General features: G+C 36.0%; 1 protein-coding gene across 1 annotated transcript in view; it reads left to right on the top strand.

The window, feature by feature from the left end:
- The window catches only part of COL24A1 (collagen type XXIV alpha 1 chain), a 339,879-nt gene that overhangs the window by 301,406 nt on the left and 13,416 nt on the right, over positions 1-25,057 (top strand). The window contains exons 53-58 of the mRNA XM_036256775.1: positions 1,859-1,912; positions 7,392-7,427; positions 15,708-15,743; positions 15,842-15,868; positions 23,808-23,873; positions 24,515-24,683. Of these exons, the coding sequence (XP_036112668.1) occupies positions 1,859-1,912; positions 7,392-7,427; positions 15,708-15,743; positions 15,842-15,868; positions 23,808-23,873; positions 24,515-24,683 (388 nt within the window). The remainder of the gene's footprint in view (positions 1-1,858; positions 1,913-7,391; positions 7,428-15,707; positions 15,744-15,841; positions 15,869-23,807; positions 23,874-24,514; positions 24,684-25,057) is intronic.

Consider the following 25,057-nt stretch of genomic DNA (forward strand, 5'->3'; position numbering starts at 1 on the left):
TATGGCTCTTATGTAGAGGAACTAGAATTTGAATCCACAACTGATTGAGCAAATATTTGGAAGGTTGCTTTCTAATTGCATAAATAAGATATAGAATGGATATTAAGTGGCCTACTGCCTAGTCCTTGCTCAATAATCAATAAATACTTGATAATTAAGTAAATTAAATTAATTGGAGTAGGAAATCTGGATTAATTGTCCTCCATTTCAAATGTGTATTTAGTAGTTAACTGGTACCAACCATAACATTCATCTTTTGATACATTTAGATAACTATTGACAGTTTTTGGCTCTTTTGGACTACCTTTTCTAGAGTCCATATATACCTCTCCATTCTTTTAACAAAGCATTATTTCAGAGCGTCAGATCACAGACAAGTTTATTAGATTAAAGTTTTCTTGACTTTTTATTTCAGCAAAAAAACAGTCTGAAAGATATATTTCATTAGGTTAAGAAATCAACTCTCTTGATTTGATGGTGGATTTTTGAGATTTGGGTTCCATACTTACAAATTATTACTTAAAGCCCTGGCTAGTGTGGCTCAGTGGTTGGAGTGTTGGCCCTTGCACAGAGGGGAGGCAGGTTTGATTCCCAGTCATGGGCAAGTACCTGAATTGCAGGTTTGATCCCCAGTCCCAGTGGGAGCACTTGCAGAAGGCAACCAATCGATGTGTCTCTCTCACTTTGATGTTTCTCTCTCCCCCCCCCGCCCCCCCGCCCCTTCTTCTCTTCCACTGTTTCTAAAAATCAATGGAAAAAATACCTTCGGTTGAAAATTTTAAAAAATTATTTACTTAAAGTGTATCTTTGTGTTTTTTATTAAATATTATTGAATGTATTGGTGTGGCATTGGTTAATAAAATTATATAGGTTTGAAGTGTACAGTTCTGTAATATACCATCTGTATATGGCATTGTGTGTTCACCACCCCAAGTCTTTGTGTTTAAGGTATTTCATTAGATTACTTTTAGAGAATCAGGTAATTCTCATTGTAAACCAACTTAATATTAAAGTTCTCTGCCAATGGACTGCATGGCATTATAATGTTCTCAGTTGATAGTATTTTCTGTACCTTGTCAGAAATTGGAAAAAGAGAAAGCCTGTTAGATATCTACATTTATGTATTCCAGGTTAAATGCAAGCCGTAAAGTCTGAAATTCGTAGCCAGTGGAAGTTCAGGTGGAGAGTGAGGGAAAAATAACTAACTTAGGTAGTTTGTATTCATTAAGATAGGTTTTATACCTAATTTGGGAGGAGTAGACCAAAGATACAGCTTATTCAAGGTTATCATAGTTATCAAATAAAAGGTTACAGTTTCAAAATAGTTTGCCACTTTTAATTCTCACAGTGGCCCTATGAAGTAGGCAGTCTTATTTTACAGATCAAGAAACTAAAGTTTAGTTTGTCACATAGGGTGCTCTCTGGTTCTTTCTCATACTTTCTCTCAATTCCATGCTGCATGTTCCTTCAACTTCTGTAAAGTAATTTATGCAAAATTTTGCTTATCAGTCTATGTAGTATTTTTATATAAAGTACTTGCATTTTAATATAATGGCACACATAAAATGGCATTATTGAAGTTACCAATACCTGTACATAAAAATTGTAATGCTGATGTATCAGTTTGTGGGGAATTATACCAATATAACTCTCCTGATAGGAAACTATTATAATATGTAGAATTCTGATGCATACTACAAATTAAAATTACTATGATTTCTGCTAACACTATAAGACTTTATCATAGAAACTGAAATTATGCAGACATGGACTGTTTTACCATTGCACAAGGAATTTTCTAGAACTTTTCTGAATTATACTGGCAATGAGACTAACTGTTTTCCTTTTACTCCAACAGGGAAACACTGGTCCCCGTGGCAGAGAAGGTATAACAGGCCCAACAGGTAGAACTGTAAGTTTGTCACAATATAGGTCTTTTGTTTTTCCTTAATCTTATTTCTAGAGTAATCCACAAAGGATTACCCTGGGTATTTGAGAAGCAAAGGGCAAAATAGATGTACATTTTCATCAGGAAGGTGATTCCTGAGAACTTAGAAAACGTGTGTAATGAAGAAGGTATATAGTATAGTGAGGTAGGCATTAAAATGGGAGTTGAGAAAGGAAAATAGAACTGGGGTTAGGGAGGAGGGGTTGAACTTTATCACTAAAGCAATAAAACGAACCAGTATTCTAAAGGGAAGAGTATAACAAAAGAAGAGCAGACAGCTAAGATTTGAAGTGACCATTATAATGGAAAGAAAGAGTTGGTGAGAATGAGCAAACCAGAAAAGTACAAGGTTAAGCTAGATGAGTTTCAAGAACGTAGGTAACAGTGATCTATTTTAGAGAGTAAGTTGCAGCTATAGAGTACAGATAGCAGTGAGGAAGGAAATAGATAAAAATATTTAATAATAGTTTTTCTCAAATTCTTATAAGAAACTTTTGGAGTAGATATTATTTTTTCCACTTAAAATATAAAGAAATAGTTGGGGGTTATAGGTTAGTTACTCAGGGTGATACAGCTAGTGAATTACATGGCTGATGCTTCTTATTTCAAGACCAGTGCTCTTTCTGCCCCATTCAAACTATGTCTGAAGAAATTATGATACTATGTGCCAGTGCTTAAGAAATTTGGCTGTGAAGTAAGATAAAAATAAGACAGTGTTTGGGAAAATGTCTTGGAAAAGTTTTATAGTGCTAATAATGGTCTAAACACACAAGAACAAGAGCACAGTAGAAAGAGGCAAATTAAGACTTGGGGAAGAAAGTTTCCCCTACAGGAAATCAATATTTTCAAGTATTTGAAAGTGTTATAGAGACACCGAGTTTTAAAATATAAGATGGGATGCTTCCATTTTATACTTATAGTATTAAGTATAACTATTCTCTTTCGTAAGTTTAGAGAAGAATTCACTGCCAAATTTACTGGCTTTCTAATTTTTAAAAATTAAATGAATAATTCGACATTTCTCTAGATAGTCAGGATTTACCACTCAGAGCTCCTAGTCTAAATGGGACATTGTAAGTGGGAGAATTCTCATATTTCAGTGGTTATTTCTTCAGCAAACTTTGGGATACATACTGTTCTGATTATGGAATGATTGTACTCTGTCATAAATGTGAAATATTAATTGGTCAAGGAAAACATAAGAAAGAAATGGCTCAATTAAAATACCTAATAGTGTTTTATTTTTAAATGGCCCCTCAGGGCCCTTATAAAATTCAGCATACACATCAAATTTTTTTCTGGCCCTGGCCAGTTTGGCTCAGCAGTTAGAGCGTCAGCCTGCGGTCCAGAGAGACCCGGATTCGGTTCCCACTAAGGGCACATACCTCAGTTGCAATTTGTCCCCGGCCCTGGTTGCTCATGTGGGGCGCAGCCACTCAATGTGTCCCTTTCACGTTGATGTTTCTTTCTTTCTCTCTCTCTCTCTCTCTCTCTCTCTCTCTCTCTCTTTCTCTCTTCTTCTTCTTCCTCCTCCTCCTCCTCCTCCTCCTCCTCCTCCTCCTCCTCCTCCTTCTTCTTCTTCTTCTTCTTCTTCTTCTTCTTCTTCCTCTCTCTCCCTCCCACTCTATCTGAACAAAAAGTGGGAAAATGTCCTCGGGTGAGGATAAAAAAAAAAGATTTCTCTATTCTATTTTGTCTATTCTAAAAAGAAACTCTAAGAAAATTTTATTATAAAAGAATAAACATTTGAGAATGGTCAAACACTGTAAAAGAAAAGAGGGGTGAGGGATGAGAGACTTGCTTTTCTAAATGAGAAAACATTATTTTAAAGTCATTGCAAATGAAACTATATGGTAGTACAAAGAAATAAACAAATAGATCAGTGTTATAGGCTAGAGCATAGAATTAGATATCAAAATATATAGGAATTGAATTGTAACAAAAATGGTATATCAGCTAGGATGATTATGGCTCCAAGTAATAGGAACCCTGAATCAAACTGCTGTATCAATAAGGAAGTCTATGTCACATTATGAGGAGCCCAGAGATACGAGAATACTTCAGATTTAGTTAATTTAGTGACTCAATCATGTTATCTAGAACCAGCTTGTTTGCATATCTCTACTCTGCCATCCTCAATGTTGGCATCATAGCTGACATTTATAGCAAGGTTACTATAGTTTCTGAGGAGTCACATGCAAACATAATGACCCAAAGTGAAAAGTGACCCTATCTTGGGAAATATAAAACTTTTTTCAGAAGTCTCCCCTTGTATTTTTCTTATGTCTATTGGCCAGGACTCAGCTACATTTACTTTTAGACCCACCACCGTGTAAGAAACTAGAACCCTATTTCACCCAAATTTTTTTTTGGAAATCCCAGGTGAACTTTTAAAGACTTTAATGCAAAAAAAAAAAAAAAAAGTGAAATAATTAAAATCCTAAGAAAATTATCTAGAAAACTAAAATATAGCTTAAGGGTTGGGGAGACCATTCATATAAAATTAGAAGTCTGAAAACTACAAAAGAACAAAAAGTATATTTGAATACTTAAAATGTTTTAAATTTTATATGGAAAAATATTCAATAAATAAAGTCAAAATAATACAGGGATAGGGGAAAGCAGGTTTGCAGTTCTTCTTTTGGAAACTAATATAATAAATAATAATACAAGAATAAACTGTTTCATGTACAACTGTAAGTTGGGAAAAGGTAATTGCAAAGCATACATAGTGGGCTAATGTATAAAGAGCTCTTACAAACTAGTATGAAGATAGAGAATTCAACAGTAAAAAAAAAAAAATGTTAAAGGTCAATAATTATTTGAACAGATGCTATTCTAACTATTAGAGAAATGCAAACTAGAAGTAATGATGAGATATTACAACCAGCCTCTCAGAATGGGATGTAGGAAGAACAGTACTTTCATTTATCACTGATAGAAATGTGAATTGCAGCTTTACAGAAAGATATCTATTAAAATATATGTACATATATATACCCTTTGACCAAACAGTTCCACTTAGAGGAATTTGTCCCATAGAAATAAAACCACTCGATACACTAAGGAAATTTTACAAAGATTTTTTTTCACAGCACTGTTTGTATTGGGGAAGGAGGGAGGCTTAAAATCACATGAATGCTCATATGTAAAAGAATGGTTGAATATTTTGTGGTCTAGCCATATTATGAAACATAATGCAAATATTAAAAAAGAATTAGTTATATCTAGTTTGGCTGACTTGCAGTTGTTTTATGATGTGCTGTTAGGTATTAAAATTCTGATGCATAGAAGAGTATATGATATAATACCAATATTATAAACCATGCCCAATCATCCTGTTGTAAATATATTTGTCAATACTTGATTATAAGAAGTATAATGAGATATATACCAACTTGTTAATACTGGGTTGGAGGTGGTTAAGAGTGTAAAAAATTCTGTAAAGATATTGTAAAATAAGTTTTTAAAAGTTAACATTCTAGTTTTACATGGGTTAAGGACAAGATAGGAAATTTAAAAAGTTAATATAAATGGAGAAAAAAATAGTGAGGTAGTATTTTTAGCTTGCAAGATTAACAAAGATTGATGCCTGGCCTGGTGTGGCTCAGTGGTTGAGCGTCAACCCATGCACCAAGAGGTCACCGGTTTCATTCCCTGTCAGGGCACATGCCCAGGTTGTGGGCCCAGTCCCCAGTGGGGGCATGCAGGAGGCGGTCAATCGATGTTCTCTCTCATCTACATTTCTGTCTGTCTCTCTCCTTTTCTCTCTCTCTAAAATCAGTAAGGAAAAAAATGTTTAAAAACAAAGAGTGATAATATATGCACATTTCAGATGTACGCACTCCCACTTATTGCCGCTGTGCGTGTGATTGCAAACCTTTCAGGACAATTTCTATCAGAATTTTGTTTTTAAGTACATGGATAGTTATCACAGTATTGATAATCATGACAAAAATTAGGGGAAAAAATCTAATAGGAAATTCAACAAGATATTATAATAGTTTATTAAATACCAGGTAAACATTATAATTATCTAGAGGAATGTAGATTGATATGGAAGAACATTCATATTATATTGTGATGGTATAAAGTCGGGTTACAGAAAAGATTAATAGTCTTATCTCATTTTTTTACTTAAAATGCATACATAATTTCCACAAGGATGAACACAAAAATATTAATAGTTTAAAAAGCAGTAGAGCCCTGGCCGTTTTGGCTCAGCGGTTAGAGCACTGGCCCACAGACCAGACAGTCCTGAGTTCGGTTCCCGCTAAGGGCACGTACCTCGGTTGCAGTTTGTCCCCGCCCCAGTTGGGGTTGTGTGGGTGGCAACCAGTCGATGTGTCTGTCTCACATTGATGTTTCTCTCTCTCTCCTCCCCCCTCCCTCCCTCCTGCTCTATCTGAAGATAAATGCAAAAATGTCCTCGGGTGAGGATAAAAAATAATAAATAAATAAATAAATAAATAAATAAATAAATAAATAAATAAATAAATAAAACAAAAAGCAGTAGATCCTCACAACAGCAGCAGACTATGCACTCTCTTTGAGTGCACATGGCATCGTCACCAAAATAGATCAGATTTGGGGTCATAAAACAAATTTCACTAAAAGGAACTGAAGATGTATTCTCTGGCCACAAAGGAACTAAACTAAAAATTGACAAACTACAAAGATAGTTGGAAAATCTTCAGACACTTGAAAATCAAACCACACACTTCTAAATAATCCATGGATCAAAGAGAAAGTTTAAAGGAAAGTTTGAAAATATTTTGAACTGAATGCAAATGTACATAAAACATGAAAATCTGTGGGCTACAGCTCAGAAGGAGGGATAGAAAGAGAAGAGGATAGAGAAGGGAGCCTCCCTAGAAACAAGGTTTTCAAAGGCTAAGGGACAGTTGTGGTTTGTCCCTGGCCCTGGTCAGGTCGTGCAACCAGTGGATGTGTCTCTCTCACATCAATGTGTCTCTCTCTCCTTCTCTCTCTCTCTCGCTCCCTCCCACTCTATCTGATGATAAATGAAAATATGTCCTTGGGTGAGGATTTAAAAAAAAAATAGGCTGAGGAAAATAAATATTAGAAGAATTTAACCTGTAATTTCCTTTCTAACTTGTTTTCTGTTGGACTGTCAATCAGCTGTTTTGACTAATTGACTACATAAGTAGCTTATTATCCCTGTCTCATTTTAAGGTGGAGCTAGGGACTGAAAAACAGACAGCATGATAGATCAATAGATTGTTTTTCTTGTTTCTGTCTTACTTTGCTTTACTTAGGGAAAAAAACAAAACTAGACTTTATATAAATTTACTAAACGAATCTTGCTAGATGAAAAAAAACACAAAAACAAATTGTTATGTTTCTGTATACAACCTCAACTACATTTGATAAATAACTATCAGTAACACTCAAGCAACATCTTTTTTTTTTTTTCTTTTAGGGACCCAGAGGTGATAAAGGCTTTAGAGGTGAAACTGTAAGTTTAACTAAATGTGTGGTTATAGTATCACTCGTCACTAAGCTATAAGCTTCATGAAAGCAAGGACCTTGTTTGATTTGTTCATTATTATCTATCTGATACGTGCAGGGAGTAGAACTAGCATGTGGTAGATAGCAGTGAAACCTAATAAACCCCAAGCATGTTTAAGAACCTGCCTGTCACATTCTTCCCAGATCCCTGTGTGAAATGGAATATTTGCCTTATCAGGCATCAGGAGAAGAGGCATGAGCCTCCTTCGCTGCTGGAAGAGCAGTCCAAGTCGCTTTAGGTGGACACCCTCTAAGCGAGGCATTAGTCGTGTGTCAACAAATTGGAAACAATGGTGAGCGGTTGTCAAAACACTACACAGCCCTTTGGGGACCTAAATGGGTCCTACTGGCACTGTTTCCTACTTTTCTGGATTGTCAATTCTGAGTTAAAGAAGATACTCTGTAAACGGGCCACTTTCCCAGCAGAGAACTACTGAACTTTTTAAAGCAGCAGCCACAAACAGGGTGGGCTTGGAGTGAAACAAGGGAGACCCAAACCAAGAACAGAAGGACTGCAAAAATAAACTTAGAGATAGCAGTCAAGTCTTGATTAAAAGGTAATAAAATTACATAGTGACAGTTGAGATTTTTGCTTTTCACCATGGGACTTGCTGGGGCTGCAGAATCAGTTACAGTTATATTAGCGAAAGAATGGAAATCATGTGATTTCAGAGAGCCTAGTAACACCCAAAGGGCATTAAAATCGATGTGTTTCATTTGCAGAAATGTAGCCTTCACATTTTCCCAGCCGACTTACTAGAGCAGGAGCAAGGATGTATACACACAGCGAAGCCGTATCCTCTGTGAAAAGGAAAAGGAGGAGGCTGAGAATTAGCCCATTTTCCAAACCTGTCTGCCTCCAGTTGCCTCCCTGAGCCACCCTCTCCAAGTACTCCGGCTGGAACACAAGCTTCCATCAGGACTCGGAAACCTCGAGTACCTACCTGTTTCACAGCCATTTCATGTGGGGGGAAAATTCAGTGTCCCCAACAGATGACAAATCAAATAAATGCCTGCAGTTCTAGGTTGCCCTGAAAGAAATACGGCATCCAGAATAAAGTAGGTAGTGGCAGCAGACAGGCCATCCCCAAAGGGGAACATGGATGAAATTAAAGTACACTCAGAAGAGGGCTGTCTTAGATGGGTGGTGCATCAGAGACCCATGTTCTGAAAATTCCAGTTGAAATATCTGGGATATTTAGCTTTGCCACATTGCAGCCTGGTCGTCCCTGTCCTATTCTCTTTGTTCTCTCTTTACTTCCTGGCTTTTGCACTTATTTTTCCTCATCCATAAAATTTATCCCTGTGATTCCTACTTGCCTTGAGGTTTTGATTTAAAGATAATTTGCCCAGCCCTGGCCGGTTTGGCTCAGCGGTTGGAGCATCGGCCTGCGGTCCTGAGAGACCCGGGTTCGGTTCCCGCTAAGGGCGCGTACCTCGGTTGCAGTTTGTCCCCGGCCCTGGTCGGTTGTGCGGGTGGCAGCCACTCGATGTGTTCCTTTCACATCAATGTTTCTCTCTCTCTCTCTCTGTTCCTCTCTCTCCCTCCCACTCTACCTGAACAAAAAATGGAAAAATGTCCTCGGGTGAGGATAAAAAATAAGTAAATAAATAAAGATAATTTGCTCAGGATGGACTTGCTGAGGGTGGGTTTAGCCTCACCCCGCTGCTACCTCTGGACCTAATACCTAGTACCTAGGACCAAGTACAATGCTGGCAAGTGTTCTTCAGTTCTTTACTTAAATGTCCCCTTGTCAGAGGCGTTTCCTGACTAGTCTATGCCAAATAGCAATACCCCCACCTGCCTGAGATTTCCTATTTTTTCTTAACCTATTTTCTTACCACCTGACATGCTGCCTATTTATTTATTTATTTATTTATTTACTTTTTTTGCTTATCTCCCCTCAATAGAATATAGGCTCCATGACACAGACATTTAATAACTGCGTAAATACTGTGTCCCCAACACCTAAGGCAGTGCCTGTCCTATCATGGGTGTCCAATAAATATTTAATAGATTATTAGTTAAAAAATTAAAGAAGGCTTGGAAGTATTGGGACATTATAGTCGTCTTCAAATATCTGAAAGATTGTCTTAAAGAAGAAGGCATGTATGTAAGTAACTTAGAAAATAAAATTTAAATGGTTTCTTTATTGCATTGAATGTTCCATTTCTGTGCTTAAAGATGGTGAGTTTTGTGATACCACCTAATTCTCAGTCTATCATAGCACCTGGAACATAATTATCACAGAGTGGGCACTTGCTGACCGGACATATGGAATGCTGAGGCCGATTTCAATATTTATAATGAACGATGTAATATCATAATGAACTGCTTAAGAACAAGGTAGTTGTGTGAGATAGCATCTGTCGGTAGAAGCCTTCTGGCTGTCTCTCCGAGTCACCAGACTGGTTTTCCTGCCCTAAGTAGGGAATTAGAATATATACTGTTAAAGTCCCTTCCAGCTGTAAGAGTCTGTGGTTCTATACAAAAGAAAAAGAAAATAAAAAAGCCCCTCATGAAAGAATGAACAAAGGCATGGGACATAAATAAATAACACTTATTCTTATCAGCTGCAGTTACTGTTCTGAACCCATCCACTCCCCATTCTTCACCCCAGCCCTCGTATCTAGATCTCCCTGCTGCCTCTCTGGACTCCAGTCTTCTTTTCGTTTCTTCCACTTTGCCCTACTAACATCTATTCCCTACATAGCATAGAGTAATGTTGTAAAAGTGTAAGTCAGGTTATATCACTCCCCTCTTTAAAACCTCCCTGTGCCTCCTTACTTGGTCTACAAGGCACTACGTGACTTAGCTCTGTTTTCTTTTCCCATCTCATGAACCGCTTTCCCTTTGCCGACTGTGATGAATGTCTTTCTGTTCTTTGGAACATGCGTTCGTTTTACCTAGAAAATTATTTCACCCCGTCTTCAAATGACTTGTTTTTATCTCATTATTCGGGTCTCTGCTCTAATATCATCTTAGAGAGGCCTTCCGTGACCATCCTGTCTTGTTATTCCTGGTCATTCTCTCATAATATTTAGTTTTGTTTTCTCCATGACGGTCAGCACTCATTGAAATTATTTACGTTCTGTCTCTTGTGCTAGAATTTAAACTTCATGAGAGCAGGGAACTTTATCAGTGTCCAGAATTTTGTAGGCATGTTGTAGGCAACATTTAAGAAGTGAATGGATTAGTAGTAAGGGCATACTATTCCCTAAAATTAAAAAGTGGAACAGGTATTTCCAATTCAAACTAGTAAAGGAGTATTTCCTGAATTAATATACTGATTAGTCTTTTGCTCTGTGGGTTACTGTAGTTCTCTTCATAATTAAGGTGCAAACTTTCAGTGCCCAAGGAGGAGGGCAGCACCGTGGCAATTAGTATATGCAATAAAATGAGTTGCTGAAAAAAAATTAATTGGTACATTAGTATTACAAGGTTAGTTTGTTTTTATTGTTGAGTAGCTGGTACTAAATATCTTTTAGCCCATCCTTTCTTTTGATTCCATTATAGTGTAAAGGGTTTTATAAAAGTTATCTTTTAATTCATAGAGATCATCTGTAGTTAACTTAATCCCAAAAATATACACGTAAACCTTTCTGCTTTCAGTCTATGAAAAAGGTGAATATTTTTTATACTCCATTAATACCTTTCTGTAATTTTGTGGGTTTGTTTTTCTTTGAGGGGATGGTTTAAATAACTGACTATCTAAATATTCCTAATTAGCTGCTATGTTCCAGAATGTAATACTTTTAAAGGAGTCAGTCTCAGTTAATCAGTATATGAGACATTTTTGGAATGAATTTCATTAGCCAAAATCTATTGTATCAAAACAAATAAGACAGTTCACTCTTTGTACAAAGATCAGAATCACAACCATCTGTCAAACTGGCTTTATAAATCCTATTTTGGAAATTTTCATGAAACTGGATGTAAGAATTTGGGAAGCTATGCTGTTACTACCAAGTTTTATACCCTTACCAAATCATGATTCAGTGCCTTAGGGGAAAAAAAAGAAGGTTAAGTTTCATTAAACAACCCATGAAAAGTATCCCCTTTAGCATAAGTTTGGGTTTCTTGATTAGGAAGAGTCATGTCTTCTACAGTTTCACATTATAAATTCTAGTATTGATCACAAATAGATTCTCTCCATCACTGAGAGAGCTGTTTCTGTATTGCCATATATGAAACCATCCCTTTCCTGTCTGTTCTGTAACCTGCTTCATGTCTGCCTGCCTTTGTGCTATTTTAAAAATAAGTCCCTGAATTCATATATATATTCTAAATTGAGCCAAAGTTTTGTGATACTCTGAGAAAATTTCCTAGTAGGTACCATGTAGAATTCCCTACTGTCTCCCTACTTCAACACTGTTGTGTTAATGGCAAATTTGAAAGGCTACAAAAATCTCCTGGTTCACATTAGGCCCCAAACACTTTTAGAACATGATTGAGTGATTTTTTTAAGTAAGTAATCGAAGGGGATGCCTTATAATTCACTGATTCCAACCTAATTGTATTACTGTCTAATAAATCTTATTTAATATTACTAATGAAGCCGTGGCCCGTTTGAGCAGTTAGAGCGTCGGCCCATGGACCAGAGAGTCCCGTGTTTAGTTCCTGCTAAGGGCATGTACCTCGGTTACAGTTTGCCCCGGTTAGGGTCGTGTGGGTGGCAACCAGTTGATGTGTTTCTTTCACATCGCTGTTTCTCTCTCTCTCTCTCCCTCCCTCCCGCTCTGTCTGAAGATGAATGCAAAAATGTCCTCGGTTGAGGATAAAAATATATATTACTAATGAAACCCTCTAAACCAGTGGTTCTCAACCCAAAGTCATTTGTCCCCACCCCCCAGGAGATATTGAAAATGTGTGGAGACATTTTTGGTTGTCACAACTAGAGGAGAGGGAGAGTTGGTGGAGGGATCTAGTGGGCAGAGACCAGGGGCGCTGCTAGACATCTTGTTTGCAAGCTTCCTGGTTTATAAAGGAGAAAAGGAAAGCTCTCTTGAGCTATGCCAGCTTGACGACTGTGAAGCTAGATCATGATTGTATTTACACAAAGTCAAAACCTAAATACTCTGGTTCAAGGATATGTACTTATAGTTATTTTCAAAGTCTAATGATAAAACATGTTATTTTTGGAGGATTATCAGTAAATTCTGGAATTAAATTGAGAGAAAGTCAGTTTTCAAAGGTAGTGCTTTCACTGTAGCCAATAAACGACCATAACTATTCACATTAATTTGGTTCCCTTTAGGAAATTGACATAGACAATTGAGTTTTATTATAAACTGCTTTATACAATAACTAGAGAGAGTGAATTACTTTTCCTTAATGATGCATTAGTGAGAGGAATAAAAAGGAACTAAAAAATGTTATATAGTTGGAATATCTTGTTTTACTTGGATAATTGCCCTGTTCTATGCAGTTGTTTCACTGGGGTTGTCTTGCCCTGTCTTGTTTGAAGTATTTTGTTTGAGCATATTTGTAGTGATCTGACTTATCCTGGGATACAAACTGAAATGAACTCAATAAAATCAGCAGTAGAAGAAGTTTCTTCTTTCTGTGATAAATGTCTCCTTTGAAGTCAAAGAGAAGATATATATTTTGTACTGAACCATCAGTGAGATTTTCACAAATGTCAGAAATATGCTAAGCAGGGTGAAATGTCAACTGTTAATTTTACCTTGTTGATCCAGAATGGAGAAACACACAGAACCAAATCCACTCTGACCCTCTATTTTAAACAGCTATCTCCAAGGTAACATTTCTGTAACTTATCTCATGGCTTCTGAGAAACATATTTTATATATTTTCTACTTTAAATTATAATCATATATTATGCAACCTAAGAAATACCCAGCAGGTATAGTGTTGGAGTACTCTACCCTTTTTAAATTACTATGTGTTGTTTTTTTCTAGTTGTCACAATATATTTAGAATCAACAGCTTTGGCAATAAAACATGCTTAATACAAGTGAAGCATAGCATAAACATTATTCAAAACTAAATGGAAGGTAAATTTTGCTTTTCCACCTTTTAACTGTAATCTGAATTTTACCCAATATAGTCTTAACATTAACTTGACCATCAAGCAAATCAGATTTTGAGTAAACATTCTTTTTTTTTTTATCCTCACCTGAGGACATTTTTTGCATTTATCCTCAGATAGAGTGAAAGGGAGAGAGGGAGGAAGAGAGAGAAACATTGATGTGAGAGAGACACATTGACTGGCTGCCACCCACAGGACCCCACCCAGGGCCGGGAACAAACTGCAGGACTCTCTGGTCCACGGGCCAATGCTCTAACCGCTGAGCCAAACTGGTCAGGGCAACATTCTTTTTTTTTTTTTTTTTTTTTATTGAGGTAACATTGGTTAATAACACTATATAAATTTCAGGTATATAGTATTATAATTTGATATCTGTATACTCTATGCATGCTACCCCAAAAAGTCTAGTGTCTATCTGTTACCATATATTTGGCTCCCTTTACCCATTGTGTCCTCCCCCAGGTCCCTTCCCTGTGGTAACCACCATTCTGTTGTGATTAGGATTGTTTTATTTTGGAAAATGTCAACATAACTTTTTACATTTTGCTACACATATTTTAACAATTCTAATTTCTGAATTAATATTAGCTAATTTCAATATTATTTATTCATCCACTCAATAACAATTTTAAACACCTACTTTGTATTACGCACTATTCTTGTTTCAGGAAGTGAAAATATGACTAACTCACTTTCAAGGGTCTCTAGGTACTTTCCAGTGTGGTATGCATTGTGGAATATAGAGTTGGTTAGTTGAGTAAGAGGGAGGTAACATGAGGGTAGGAAGGTGGGTGTAGAGTTTTTAAAAAGTATCGTAAAAGGAATGGGAGTTAGATAGAAAAGATAAGGAGGAACATTCCTAGTCAGGAAACAGCATATGCAAGAGAATACATGCGTGAAAGAACTTGGAAGATTTAGAGATCGTTAAGTAGTTGGTTATAGATGGAATGTTTGTGTTTGGGGGAGCGAGTGGAAATGAGGCCCAGACCTCAAAGAGAGGGAGGGGTGCACATTGACTAAAAACATACTTTTATATGCAATTAACTTGGATTTTCATCCTAGCTGACCCTTATTTGTGGCTATGTAACCACTCTCTTTTTTTGACTGTAAAATGGAAGTATAGCACACAGCGTGGCATACAGGGAGTTATCAATAAATAAGCTCACAATTTGGTATATAGTGAGTTCTCAATAAATAGTGACTATCACAATTCAGAAGTTTATAGTCTGTCATCTAAGCAATAAAAAGCCATTGAAAGATTTTAACTACATAATCACACTATTAGATTCCCATTTAACATATAGAATGTAGTTAGCATAGTAAAGAGAATAAAGTCAGGCAGGAAGTCCGATTATCAGTCCAGGCAAATCATGATATCTTCGTCAGCTAGGGCTGCTTCAACAATTACCATCAACTGGAAGGTTTAAACAGCAAACCTTTATTTCTCACAGTTCTGAAGGCTGGAAAGTCCCAAATCAAGCTGCTGGAAGATTTGATATCTATTGAGGGTCCTCTTTCTGATTTGCAGAAGGCCACCTTCATGTGTAGAGAGAGAGGTCCTCTCTCTTGTGTCTCTTCTTATGACAACACTACCATTCATAAGGGCTCCACATGACCTAATTACTTGGCACAGTCACACCTCCAAATACGATCACTTTGGAGATTAGAGCTTCAGTGTACGAAATTGGGGAAACAACATTCAGTTCACAACACATGATTAGCATTAAACTATGAAAGCTGCTGTGAGGATGGAGAAGTAGTATTTTGGAAATATTTGGAGGTGAAATAGTAGCTGGTGACCAAATTAAAGGCGGGTGTTGAAGGAATGAGAGATATCTAAGAACACTGAAGTTTTCATCTTTGACAGGTGAATGTTAGATAGAAATGATTGGAAAACATACTTAGTAATAGCATTTTTAAATGTTATATTTATAATGGTTTATAATGTGAATAAATTCTATTTCTAATGTTAGTAATACATGAAAATAAATATTCACCTTGTTTTGTGAATGTGGATGCCAACTCAATGCAAGAGCATATAACTTCAAAATACTGCAACTTAAGAGTTGCCTCACACAAAAAGGCAGTGATAGAGGTTGAATCTTAATTGTCATGTTTATACCAAACCAAAAGCATAATATATACATCTTGTACTTTGTCTCCATTTCTTGTAGGGTCCCCAAGGACCAAGAGGTCAACCAGGGCCTCCAGTGAGTTTATTTATATTTGTATCTGCTTATCATTAATGCTTATATGCTTGCCTGGTTTGAAATATCTACTAAATAAAAAATTATTTTGTTTGTTATAGGGTCCACCTGGAGCACCAGGCCCAAGAGTAAGTTTTCTTGATTTTGTTTATTGTATCTTAGTATGTCATATTAACTTTCTAAAGCTTCCATTAACTCCCCAGGTGCCCCTCTTGCCTATTGCTAATCTGATATAGAACCTTCCCAGCTATAATAGCTTAATGGCCAAGCCTCATATTTCTTGTCTATAAAATAGAGATGGTTTTAAATAAGAAGTAAAGCATTCAGCACAGTGCCTGACATCATAATTGGTTAAAAAATCTAGCTCCCTCCATTTCTCTCTACTTCTGGGTCCTAGTTCTCCTTTTATAAATATCTCCCCGCCCTTTTTATTTGCCAACCAGAATTATCCATTTCTTAAGCTTTACATGAACCTCTCTCAGTTGCTGGTGGCTATAGAAGCCCTCAGACTTATGTATTTGCTTGTTATCTATTGCAACCTAAAATGTGCTACCCTTAGCTTTGAGGCAATGCTTCTGTTATCGCATTAACAGCTATTATCTCCTGGCCTCTAATGTTCCAAGTTTGGTTTCCCTTATACTTTGTATCTACTTTGTCTTCCTACTTTCTATAAGAGTTCTCCTTGTCTCCCCAGACTCACCCACGCCCACTCCTGCAGCACCCAGGTCTAATGCAATTGTCCTTGGTTAGCTGTGCTGCATGAATGAGATCCACTGTTGGCTGTCCTATCCCAAGCAATGGCCAGTCTTGTGCCTTCCAAACCTGACTTATTTCCAAATCCTACTCTAGTGTCATTTGGATCTCTGGTAGTTCTAGTTGGATCACTGTGGCCTACTCTCAGAAGGTCAAGAACCCTTCATTCTTCTCAGCTTTTCATCAGGCTATGGGGTAACTTTCATGCAAAGTGCCATAAAGACGAGTGTTTCCTTGGAAATAGGAGATTTATTTCTCTATGATTTTTAAAAAAACATTTCCTCTTTCTGTCCATCGGACTAATGGGAATTGAAACCTTCCCTGGCATGAACATCAATGCAGATATCTTTCTTTAAATCTTCAATTTACTGTCAACTTCTCTGTTCTTCTTTTTACCCTGAGTCAATAGAAAAGTAAAATAAAAAAAATAATAATCAGAATATCACCACTAGTGAGAATAAATGTGGTGTTGTAAAACTTTTCAGTTAAATATATGTTTGTTTGTGTGAACCTTGTCTTGGTGTAAAATGTATTTCTTACCATGGGTCAAGATAAGAAAAGTTTGAAAATTTCTAATCTCATGTATTTCCATTTTTTCAAGTAAAGTAAGTTACTCAAGTTCCTACAATAAAATAGCTAGAGAGAAGTGTTTCAGGAAAAGGGATATATATTAATGATGCTTTCAAATTATCAATGTGATGACCAAACCTCAGTGCACATGGGAAGATACTTAAAAACTAACAAAAAAAATCAACAGGATGTCAACCTTAAGCAAAAATGATTGATATGATGTGTATATGGCTCTGTGTCTCATGTGGGTGAAAACAGCAATCATTTAAAGTAATTAAGTGTGATAATTATTCCAATTAATAGGTAGACTGTGAAACCTGGATTGATGAATTGAGAGGTTAGAGCCGCTGTTATCATCCTAGTCTCCTAGAATAAGCAGTTACTCCCACCATGGAGAGGTGCATGACCTGAAATTAGTTCCTATTCCATCAGTGTTTTCATCGTCCAATGATTTTAAGATTTCAGATGCCTGGAAAATAACACTTCTCAAAATACTGGAGTACCCAGACCAGATCTACATTTCACTCAGATGAATTGTGAGAGAATTGTGACAATTATATTCCCCCAAGGTATAATTAAACCTCCTAATTTCCCTTTTTGTCTCACCACTCTGATAACTCCTTATTCTTTGCATTCTATTTTATGTCACATTTTTATAAACCATAAGTGATTTTCATGTAAGAATATGTTCTCTCTCAGTAAAATACACAGAGGAAGCTATTGCTTTTGGATTCCCTCACTGTACCTAATGAAACTTTTACATTCAAATGTGCACACTTAAATGTTGTTGAATAACTTCCAAGGCAAACCATCTTAAAGTCTCTCTGGGCCTACCCTCCCTAAAGGCTACCCTTGAGAAAAATGAACAAATTCAACAAATAAATGCCTACTATGTGCCAGGAGTGAAGTAGGCTTTGTGAATACATTGGGAATTCTATGAATATGGATATTGCCAAGAAAATTCATGAGTGGCCAAGTGTTATGACATTTTTTTCTTTCCAATGCCTGTTGGAAAAAAGTCCTTTTTCATTGAGTTGACATTTGCACTGATGGCAGTTAAAATTTCTGGTACCTTAGAATGAATTCCAAACTCTACACTACTAATCTTCCAAAAGTCACTATATTTTTACTGCCACACAATCACAAAATGCAGCATGGTCATTTCACTTAAAAATGTTGTAAAATTGCCCTGGCCGGTTTGGCTCAGTGGTTGGAGTGTCAGCCTGCAGTCCAGAGACCCGGGTTCAATTCCTGCTGTGGGCATGTACCTCGGTTGCAGTTTATCCCCGGCCCTGGTTGGTCGTACGGTTGGCAGCCACTCGATGTGTCCCTTTCATGTCAGTGTTTTTCTCTCTCTCTCTCTTCCTCTCTCTCCCTCCCACTCTATCTGAGCAAAAAGTGGAAAAATGTCCTCGGGTGAGGATTAAAAAAAAAAATGTTGTAAAATTTATTCATCCATCCAGTCCTTTGTCAATTGGTGTCAAGGTTGTTTTTAATCTTTTTCTGAAACAACAGCACAAATGTCTTGTCCATATACATATCAGTTTGCAGAGCCTTAATAAGACTAATTCCCAGAAGTGGGATGGTTAGGTGTTAGGGATAATGAGCTTATTTATTTATTTATTTATTTATTTATTTATTTATTATTTTAATTGTGGTAAACTATATCTAACCTAAAATTGATCATTTGAACAATGTTTTTTAAATACCATCATTTTATTTTTATTACTGATTTTTTTAGAGGGAGAGGAGGGGAGAGAGAGATAGAAGCATCCATGTGGGAGAGAAGCATTGATCAGCTGCCTCCTGCATGCCCCCAACTGGGGATGGAGCCTACAACCTGGGAATGTGCCCTGACCGGAAATTGAACCAGGACCTCTCAGTCCACTGAGCCACAACAGCCAGGCCATTTTCACATTTTTTTTTATCCTCACCGGAGGACATTTTTCCATTTTTTTGTTCAGATAGAGTGGGATGGAAAGAGAGGAAGAGAGAGAGAAACATCAGTGTGAAAGGGACACATCAAGTGGCTGCCACCCGCACGACCCAACCAGAGCCGGGAACAAACTGCAACCGAGGTACGTGCCCTTAGTGGGAACTGAACCCGGGTCTCTCAGGACCACAGGCCGATGCTCTAACCGCTGAGCCAAACAGGCCAGGGCCATTTTAACAATTTTTAAGTGTACAATTCAATAACATTAAGTCCATTCACATTGTTGTGCAACCACCCCTGACCAGCCCTAGAATTTTTTTCATCTTCCAGATCTTAAACTCTGCCTCCAATATATAATAATTACCCATTCCTCCCTTACCCTAGCCTCTGGCAACCACCATTCTACTTTCTATCTTTATTAATTTCACTACTCTAGGTACCTCATATAAGTGAAGTTATACAGTATTTGTCCTTTTTTGGCTGGCTCATTTCACTTAACATAATGTCTTCAGCATTCATCCGCATTATAGCGTATGTCAGGATTGCTTTCCTTTTGAAAGCGGAATAACATCATTGTGTGTATATACATTTTGTTTATCTAGATGGACAGTTAGGTTGCTTTCACATTTTTGCTATTGTGGAATGTGCTGCTTTGAACATAGGTGTAAATATCTACTATTTCACTTTCCCACCATCAAAGCCAAGGTTCCAAATTCTCCACATCTCACCAATACCTGTTATATTCTATTTGTTTTTATAACAGCTATCCTAATGGGTGTGAAGTGGTATCTAACTGTGGTTTTGATTTGCACTTTCCTAATGATTAGTGAGGTTGTTTATTTTTTATGCACTTGTTGGCTTATATATCTCCTTCGAGAAAATGTCTATTCAAATACCTTCTTTGACAAAATTGGCTTGGATATCTTCTTTGGAAAAATGTTTTTGCCAATTTTTTTTAAATTTTTTTTATTGATTTTAGAGAGAAAGAGGGGAAGGGAAAGGGAGAGATGGAAACATTGATGAGAGAGAACATTGATCGGCCACCTCCTGCATGCCCCCCACTGGGGATTTGGCCCACAACCTGGGCATATGCCCTGACCAGAAATCGAACTGGTGACCTCTTGGTGCATGGGTCAACGCTCAACCACTGAGCCACATAAGCTGTGCATGTTTTTGCACATTTTTGTACTTAGTTGCTTGTTTTTATTTTGTTGCTGTTGAGTTGTAGGAGTTCTTTATGTGTTCTGATATTAATTCCATATCAGATATATAATTTGCAAATATTTTCTCCAATTCCATGGGCTGCCTTTTCACTTTGTTGATGGTGTCCTTTGCACAGAAGTCTTTAATTTTGTTGTAGTCCATTTTATTTGTTTTTTCTTTTGTTGCCTTGTTTTTTGTATGTCATATCCAAGAAATCATTGCTAAATCAAATGTATGAAATTTTCCCCCCTATATTTACTTTTAAGGGTTTTATAGTTTCAGCTCTTATATTTGTCTTTGATCTATTTTGAGTTATTTTTTTGTATATGATGTAAGATAATGGTGTAACTTTATTCTTTTGCATGTGGATACCAAATTTTCTCAGCACTATTTGTTGAAAAGACTTCTTTCCATATTGAATGGTTTTAGCACTCTTCTCAAAAAATATTCGACAATATATATGAAGATTTATTTCTGGATTCTATTTTATTCCATTGGTCTATATATCTGTCTTTCTACCCGTACCACACTGCCTTCATTACTGTATCTTTGTATATTAAGTTTCTAAATTTAAGTGTGAGACCTCCAACTTTTTTCTTCTTTTCAAGATTGTTTTGGCTATTTGGCATTTACGTTCTCTTTTACATTTACCTGTGTAGTTACCTTTACCAGTGTTCTTTATTTTTTTTCATGTGATTTCAAGTTTCTGCCTAGCATCCTTTAATGTCAACCTGAAAAAATCCTTTATTATTTTTCTAGGAAAGGTTTGCTAGGGATGAATACCCTCAGTTTTTGTTTATCTGAGAATGTCGTCATTTTTCCTCATTTTGAAGGATAGTTTTACTGGAAATAAAATTCTTGGCTGACTGTCATTTTCATTCAGTACTCTGAATATGCAACCCCACTGCCTTCTCAAATTATAGTTTTGATGAAAAATCAGCTACTAATGTTACTGAGGATCTCTTGGATATGATGAGTTGCTCCTTTCTGCTTTCAAGTTTCTCTCTTTGTCTTTAGTTTTCAACACTCTGATTATGATGTGTCTATGGGATTTCACTGAGTTTCTTAAGTTTGTAGATTAATACTTTTCATAAATTTTGGAACATTTTAAGTCACTATTTAAATATAGTTTAAATATATCTCCCTGCCCCATTTTTTCTCTCCTCCTCTTCTGAAATGTTAATTATGCTTATGTTAGTATGCTTTAATTTGTCTCGTAAGACTCTGGGTCTATGTTTACATTCTTTATTCTTTTTTATTATACTCCTCTGACTAGATATTCTCAACAAAACTATCTTTAAGTTCACTAATTTCTTTTTCTACTAAAGTCTACTATTGAACCTCCCTAGTAAATTTTCATTTCAGTTATTATAACTTTCAACTACAGAATTTAGTTCTTTTCTTTGATTTCTATTCCTTTACTAATATTAAAACTTTATTGAAACTGCAATTTGTCAAGTTTTGGTATAGAATCAAAAAAGAATATCCAAAATTACCTGAAACTATATTGAAATAATCCTTTTTCCAAATGCATATCACTGTAAGGCCAGATTTTCTTCATATATTTCAACTAAAATAACATGTAACAGATTGAATACAGAAGCAAATAAGAGAATCAGCTATTTTCTATTAATACAGACATTAAAAGGATGTACAACGTGAAACACAGTACTACTCTTACCACTTATTTTGTTTTGTTTGGGAAAATGCAATTACTTTCCATTTAAAAATAGTTTATATATAATAGATTTATTGTTTTAAAGTAATTTGTATAAATAGTTTTTAAAACTTGTTTTAATTTCTACTGTGATAAATATCAAAAGTTATAACTCAGATAAATGAAACTTGTTTACAGCCCTTACTAATATTCAAAAGGATCCCAAGTCTGAGGGGTCTTAGAACTGCTATGCTAGGTTTTGTAAGATTAAAGCCCTCATCACAAACCACCTGGAAAATATGAAGGTGACTATTGTTTATTACTGAATTCAGTTGCCCATGTTTAGTGCCAGTATTTTTGTGTGACTCATGTCCAAAACCTGCCCATGCACATAGACATAGTCATCAGAATTATTTAATCTGCACAGAATTTTTTAGGCTAACCCTTTCTGCTTCTTGAATAGCTCATGGACCTCTGCCTCGTGACCTTTGTGTAAGGTTGTTACCTCTGCCTGGAAAGCCCTCCCACCCCTTCTTCTAATAATTCTTTGTATCTCAGCTCAGATGTCACAACTTCAGGGAAGCCTTCCCTGATTAATCCCTTCTAAACCTCTTATATCTTCCAGAGCTGATTCAGACTCCCTGATTTCTCTCATAGGTCCATGTACTTTTCTTTTCTTTTTTTCCTTTATTGATTTTAGAGAGAGAGGAAGTGAAAGGGAGAGAGAGATAGAAACATGGATGAAAGAGAACATCAATTGGCCGCCCCCTGCATGCCCCCCACTGGGGGATTTGGCCCATGACCTGGGCATGTGTCCTGACTGGGAATCAAACCAGCGACCTCTTGGTGCATGGGTCAATGCTCAGCCACTGAGCCACACCGAAGGGACCCATGTATTTTTCTTTAATAGCACATATCACAATTTGTAATTATGTATTTTGAGATGATTTGGTTAATTATCTTTCTCCCTCTTTAAACTTCAATTCCACAAGAGCAATTTTCTTTTTTGCTTACCATTTTATCCTCAATTTGTATCACAGAGTTTGGCAGTGTGTACATACAGAATGAGTCGATTATTTTCCAATATGAAAACCACATGTTAAGGCAAGGAAGAGTACATTTTACTGATTTCCCATCATTTTAAATAGTTTTTCAAATTATCAACCACAAGCTATGAAAGAGCTGTTGAAAACAATTTCTATTACAGGGACCTCCAAGTAAAAAGATGACTTACCAGTACAATCATTCTGAAAGAAATTAGATTACTTGATTTACTTATACAGATGCCATTTCTCAGAACTTTCTCTCAACTCATACTTCTTAAGTTCCAAGCTTTTTAAAAACTAAAATACAGAAAGACTCTTACTAATGGTTATGCTGAGTCTTTCTCTAAAAATATATCTTATTAAATTCAGGAGGGGATTGGATTTATATTGTATTATTCCTTTTGGGACTAATGGTACATTTTCCAACTTTAGAAATTGTTTTTAAGACCGCAGAAGTATCAGATTAAACTAATGTGACTACCTCAACACAGTAGTATTTTATTCTATTTTCCTTCCAAGAATGTAACTTAAAAATTACTACAGTTATTTATTCTCCACTTTACAATTTATTAACTGAGGGGATCATATTTCATTCTTCTTCCATTTGAGTAACTTTTGTGTGTGTTTTCATGCAGCAGAGACAAATAGTTTTTCATTTGAGGCTCTAGAGTTTGGCCCTTTTTTAATTAGGAGACTTTTGAAATTTGGATGAAGGCAGCATATTGTCCTTTCAGATAGCCAGGCAATATTTGCAAGGTCAGTCTAACCATAAGAAGGTACAAACCCCTTTCAGATAATGAGTCTAGTATACTTTTAACAGCAGTGCTTTCAGAATTTACAACTTTTGCTTTAGAGCACTCAGTGTTGATCTTATTGCTGATCTCAAATGGTTTTGTTTTACACAGAAACAAATGGATATCAATGCTGCTATTCAAGCCTTGATTGAATCACATACTGCCCTACGGATGGAGGTAATATATCTCGCTTTATTTACATTGGCAGTCTCAATATACAAATTAAACAGAAAAAAATTTGGAAGCCAAAACGTGGCTTTATCTCAAATATTATATTTAAAACATTTAAAATAATGAAACCATTTTAAGGACAAAGTGAGTGATTTTAATAAACAGAAACACATACACATATATTATGATATTTTACAGAATACATTTAAAACAAAAATGTAATATTGTTAAGGGATTTTTATAAGGAATTTGGTGCTGTAAAAGAAAATAATTAAATCAAGTTGCCATTTCTTAAAATGAGACCTATCATCACTACTTACTTTCCTTATTTAAACTCTAATTATTCAATGTATAATTTTTTAAAAAACATTATGTAGAAGGCATAGTAATTGTTAAGTTTAATGCCAGCTTGAAAACTAGACTTCTGAGTATGAATTTAATATCTATTTAGAATAAAAGTTAATAAAAGCACACATATATACCTATATATAAATCTAAACTGTTTTTTACATCCTACTCCAAAATCATTGCACTTGATAGGAATACATTTTTCTTCTGCCTTGATCCATGTTGATCATTATAGTTATCTGTTGTTGATGCCTACTCAATGCTTTTTTGCTAATATCATATTTATGATGACTTGGCAGAGTTACCAGAATACTGAAGTGACTTTAATTGACTACAGTGCAGAGATATTCAAAACCCTGAACTACCTTAGCAATTTACTGCACAGCATCAAGAATCCTCTTGGCACACGAGATAACCCAGCACGAATCTGCAAAGATTTGCTCAACTGTGAACACAAAGTATCAGATGGTAAGTTCTTGGTTTTTTCAAACTGTGATGTATAATTTCATTTCATCATTTCAGTGTGTTTGAAATTTGCAGTATATTCATTCCAAATATTAATTATTTTGCTAAAATCCTGGCAAAAGACATTTTAATATCATAAAGAATCAAATACTCTTTGAGGGAGTCACACTTCTGATGTCAAAGTATACTTTTCTGAGGGCTTACATTATAAAGGTCTACTATACATCTTTATTGATCCCTAACTTTTTCCACCCCACACCTTGCTATATCACTTGCTAACACTTTGTTCTTGAAATGTATCACATTGATATTAAAATAGAAAGGGAGGACTTTTGGGGAGACAGGAACACCTATCAGGACCACCAAAGTTGGCAACA

Source organism: Molossus molossus, unplaced genomic scaffold (assembly GCF_014108415.1).
Source record: "Molossus molossus isolate mMolMol1 unplaced genomic scaffold, mMolMol1.p scaffold_m16_p_12, whole genome shotgun sequence".
NCBI classification, from domain to species: domain Eukaryota; kingdom Metazoa; phylum Chordata; class Mammalia; order Chiroptera; family Molossidae; genus Molossus; species Molossus molossus.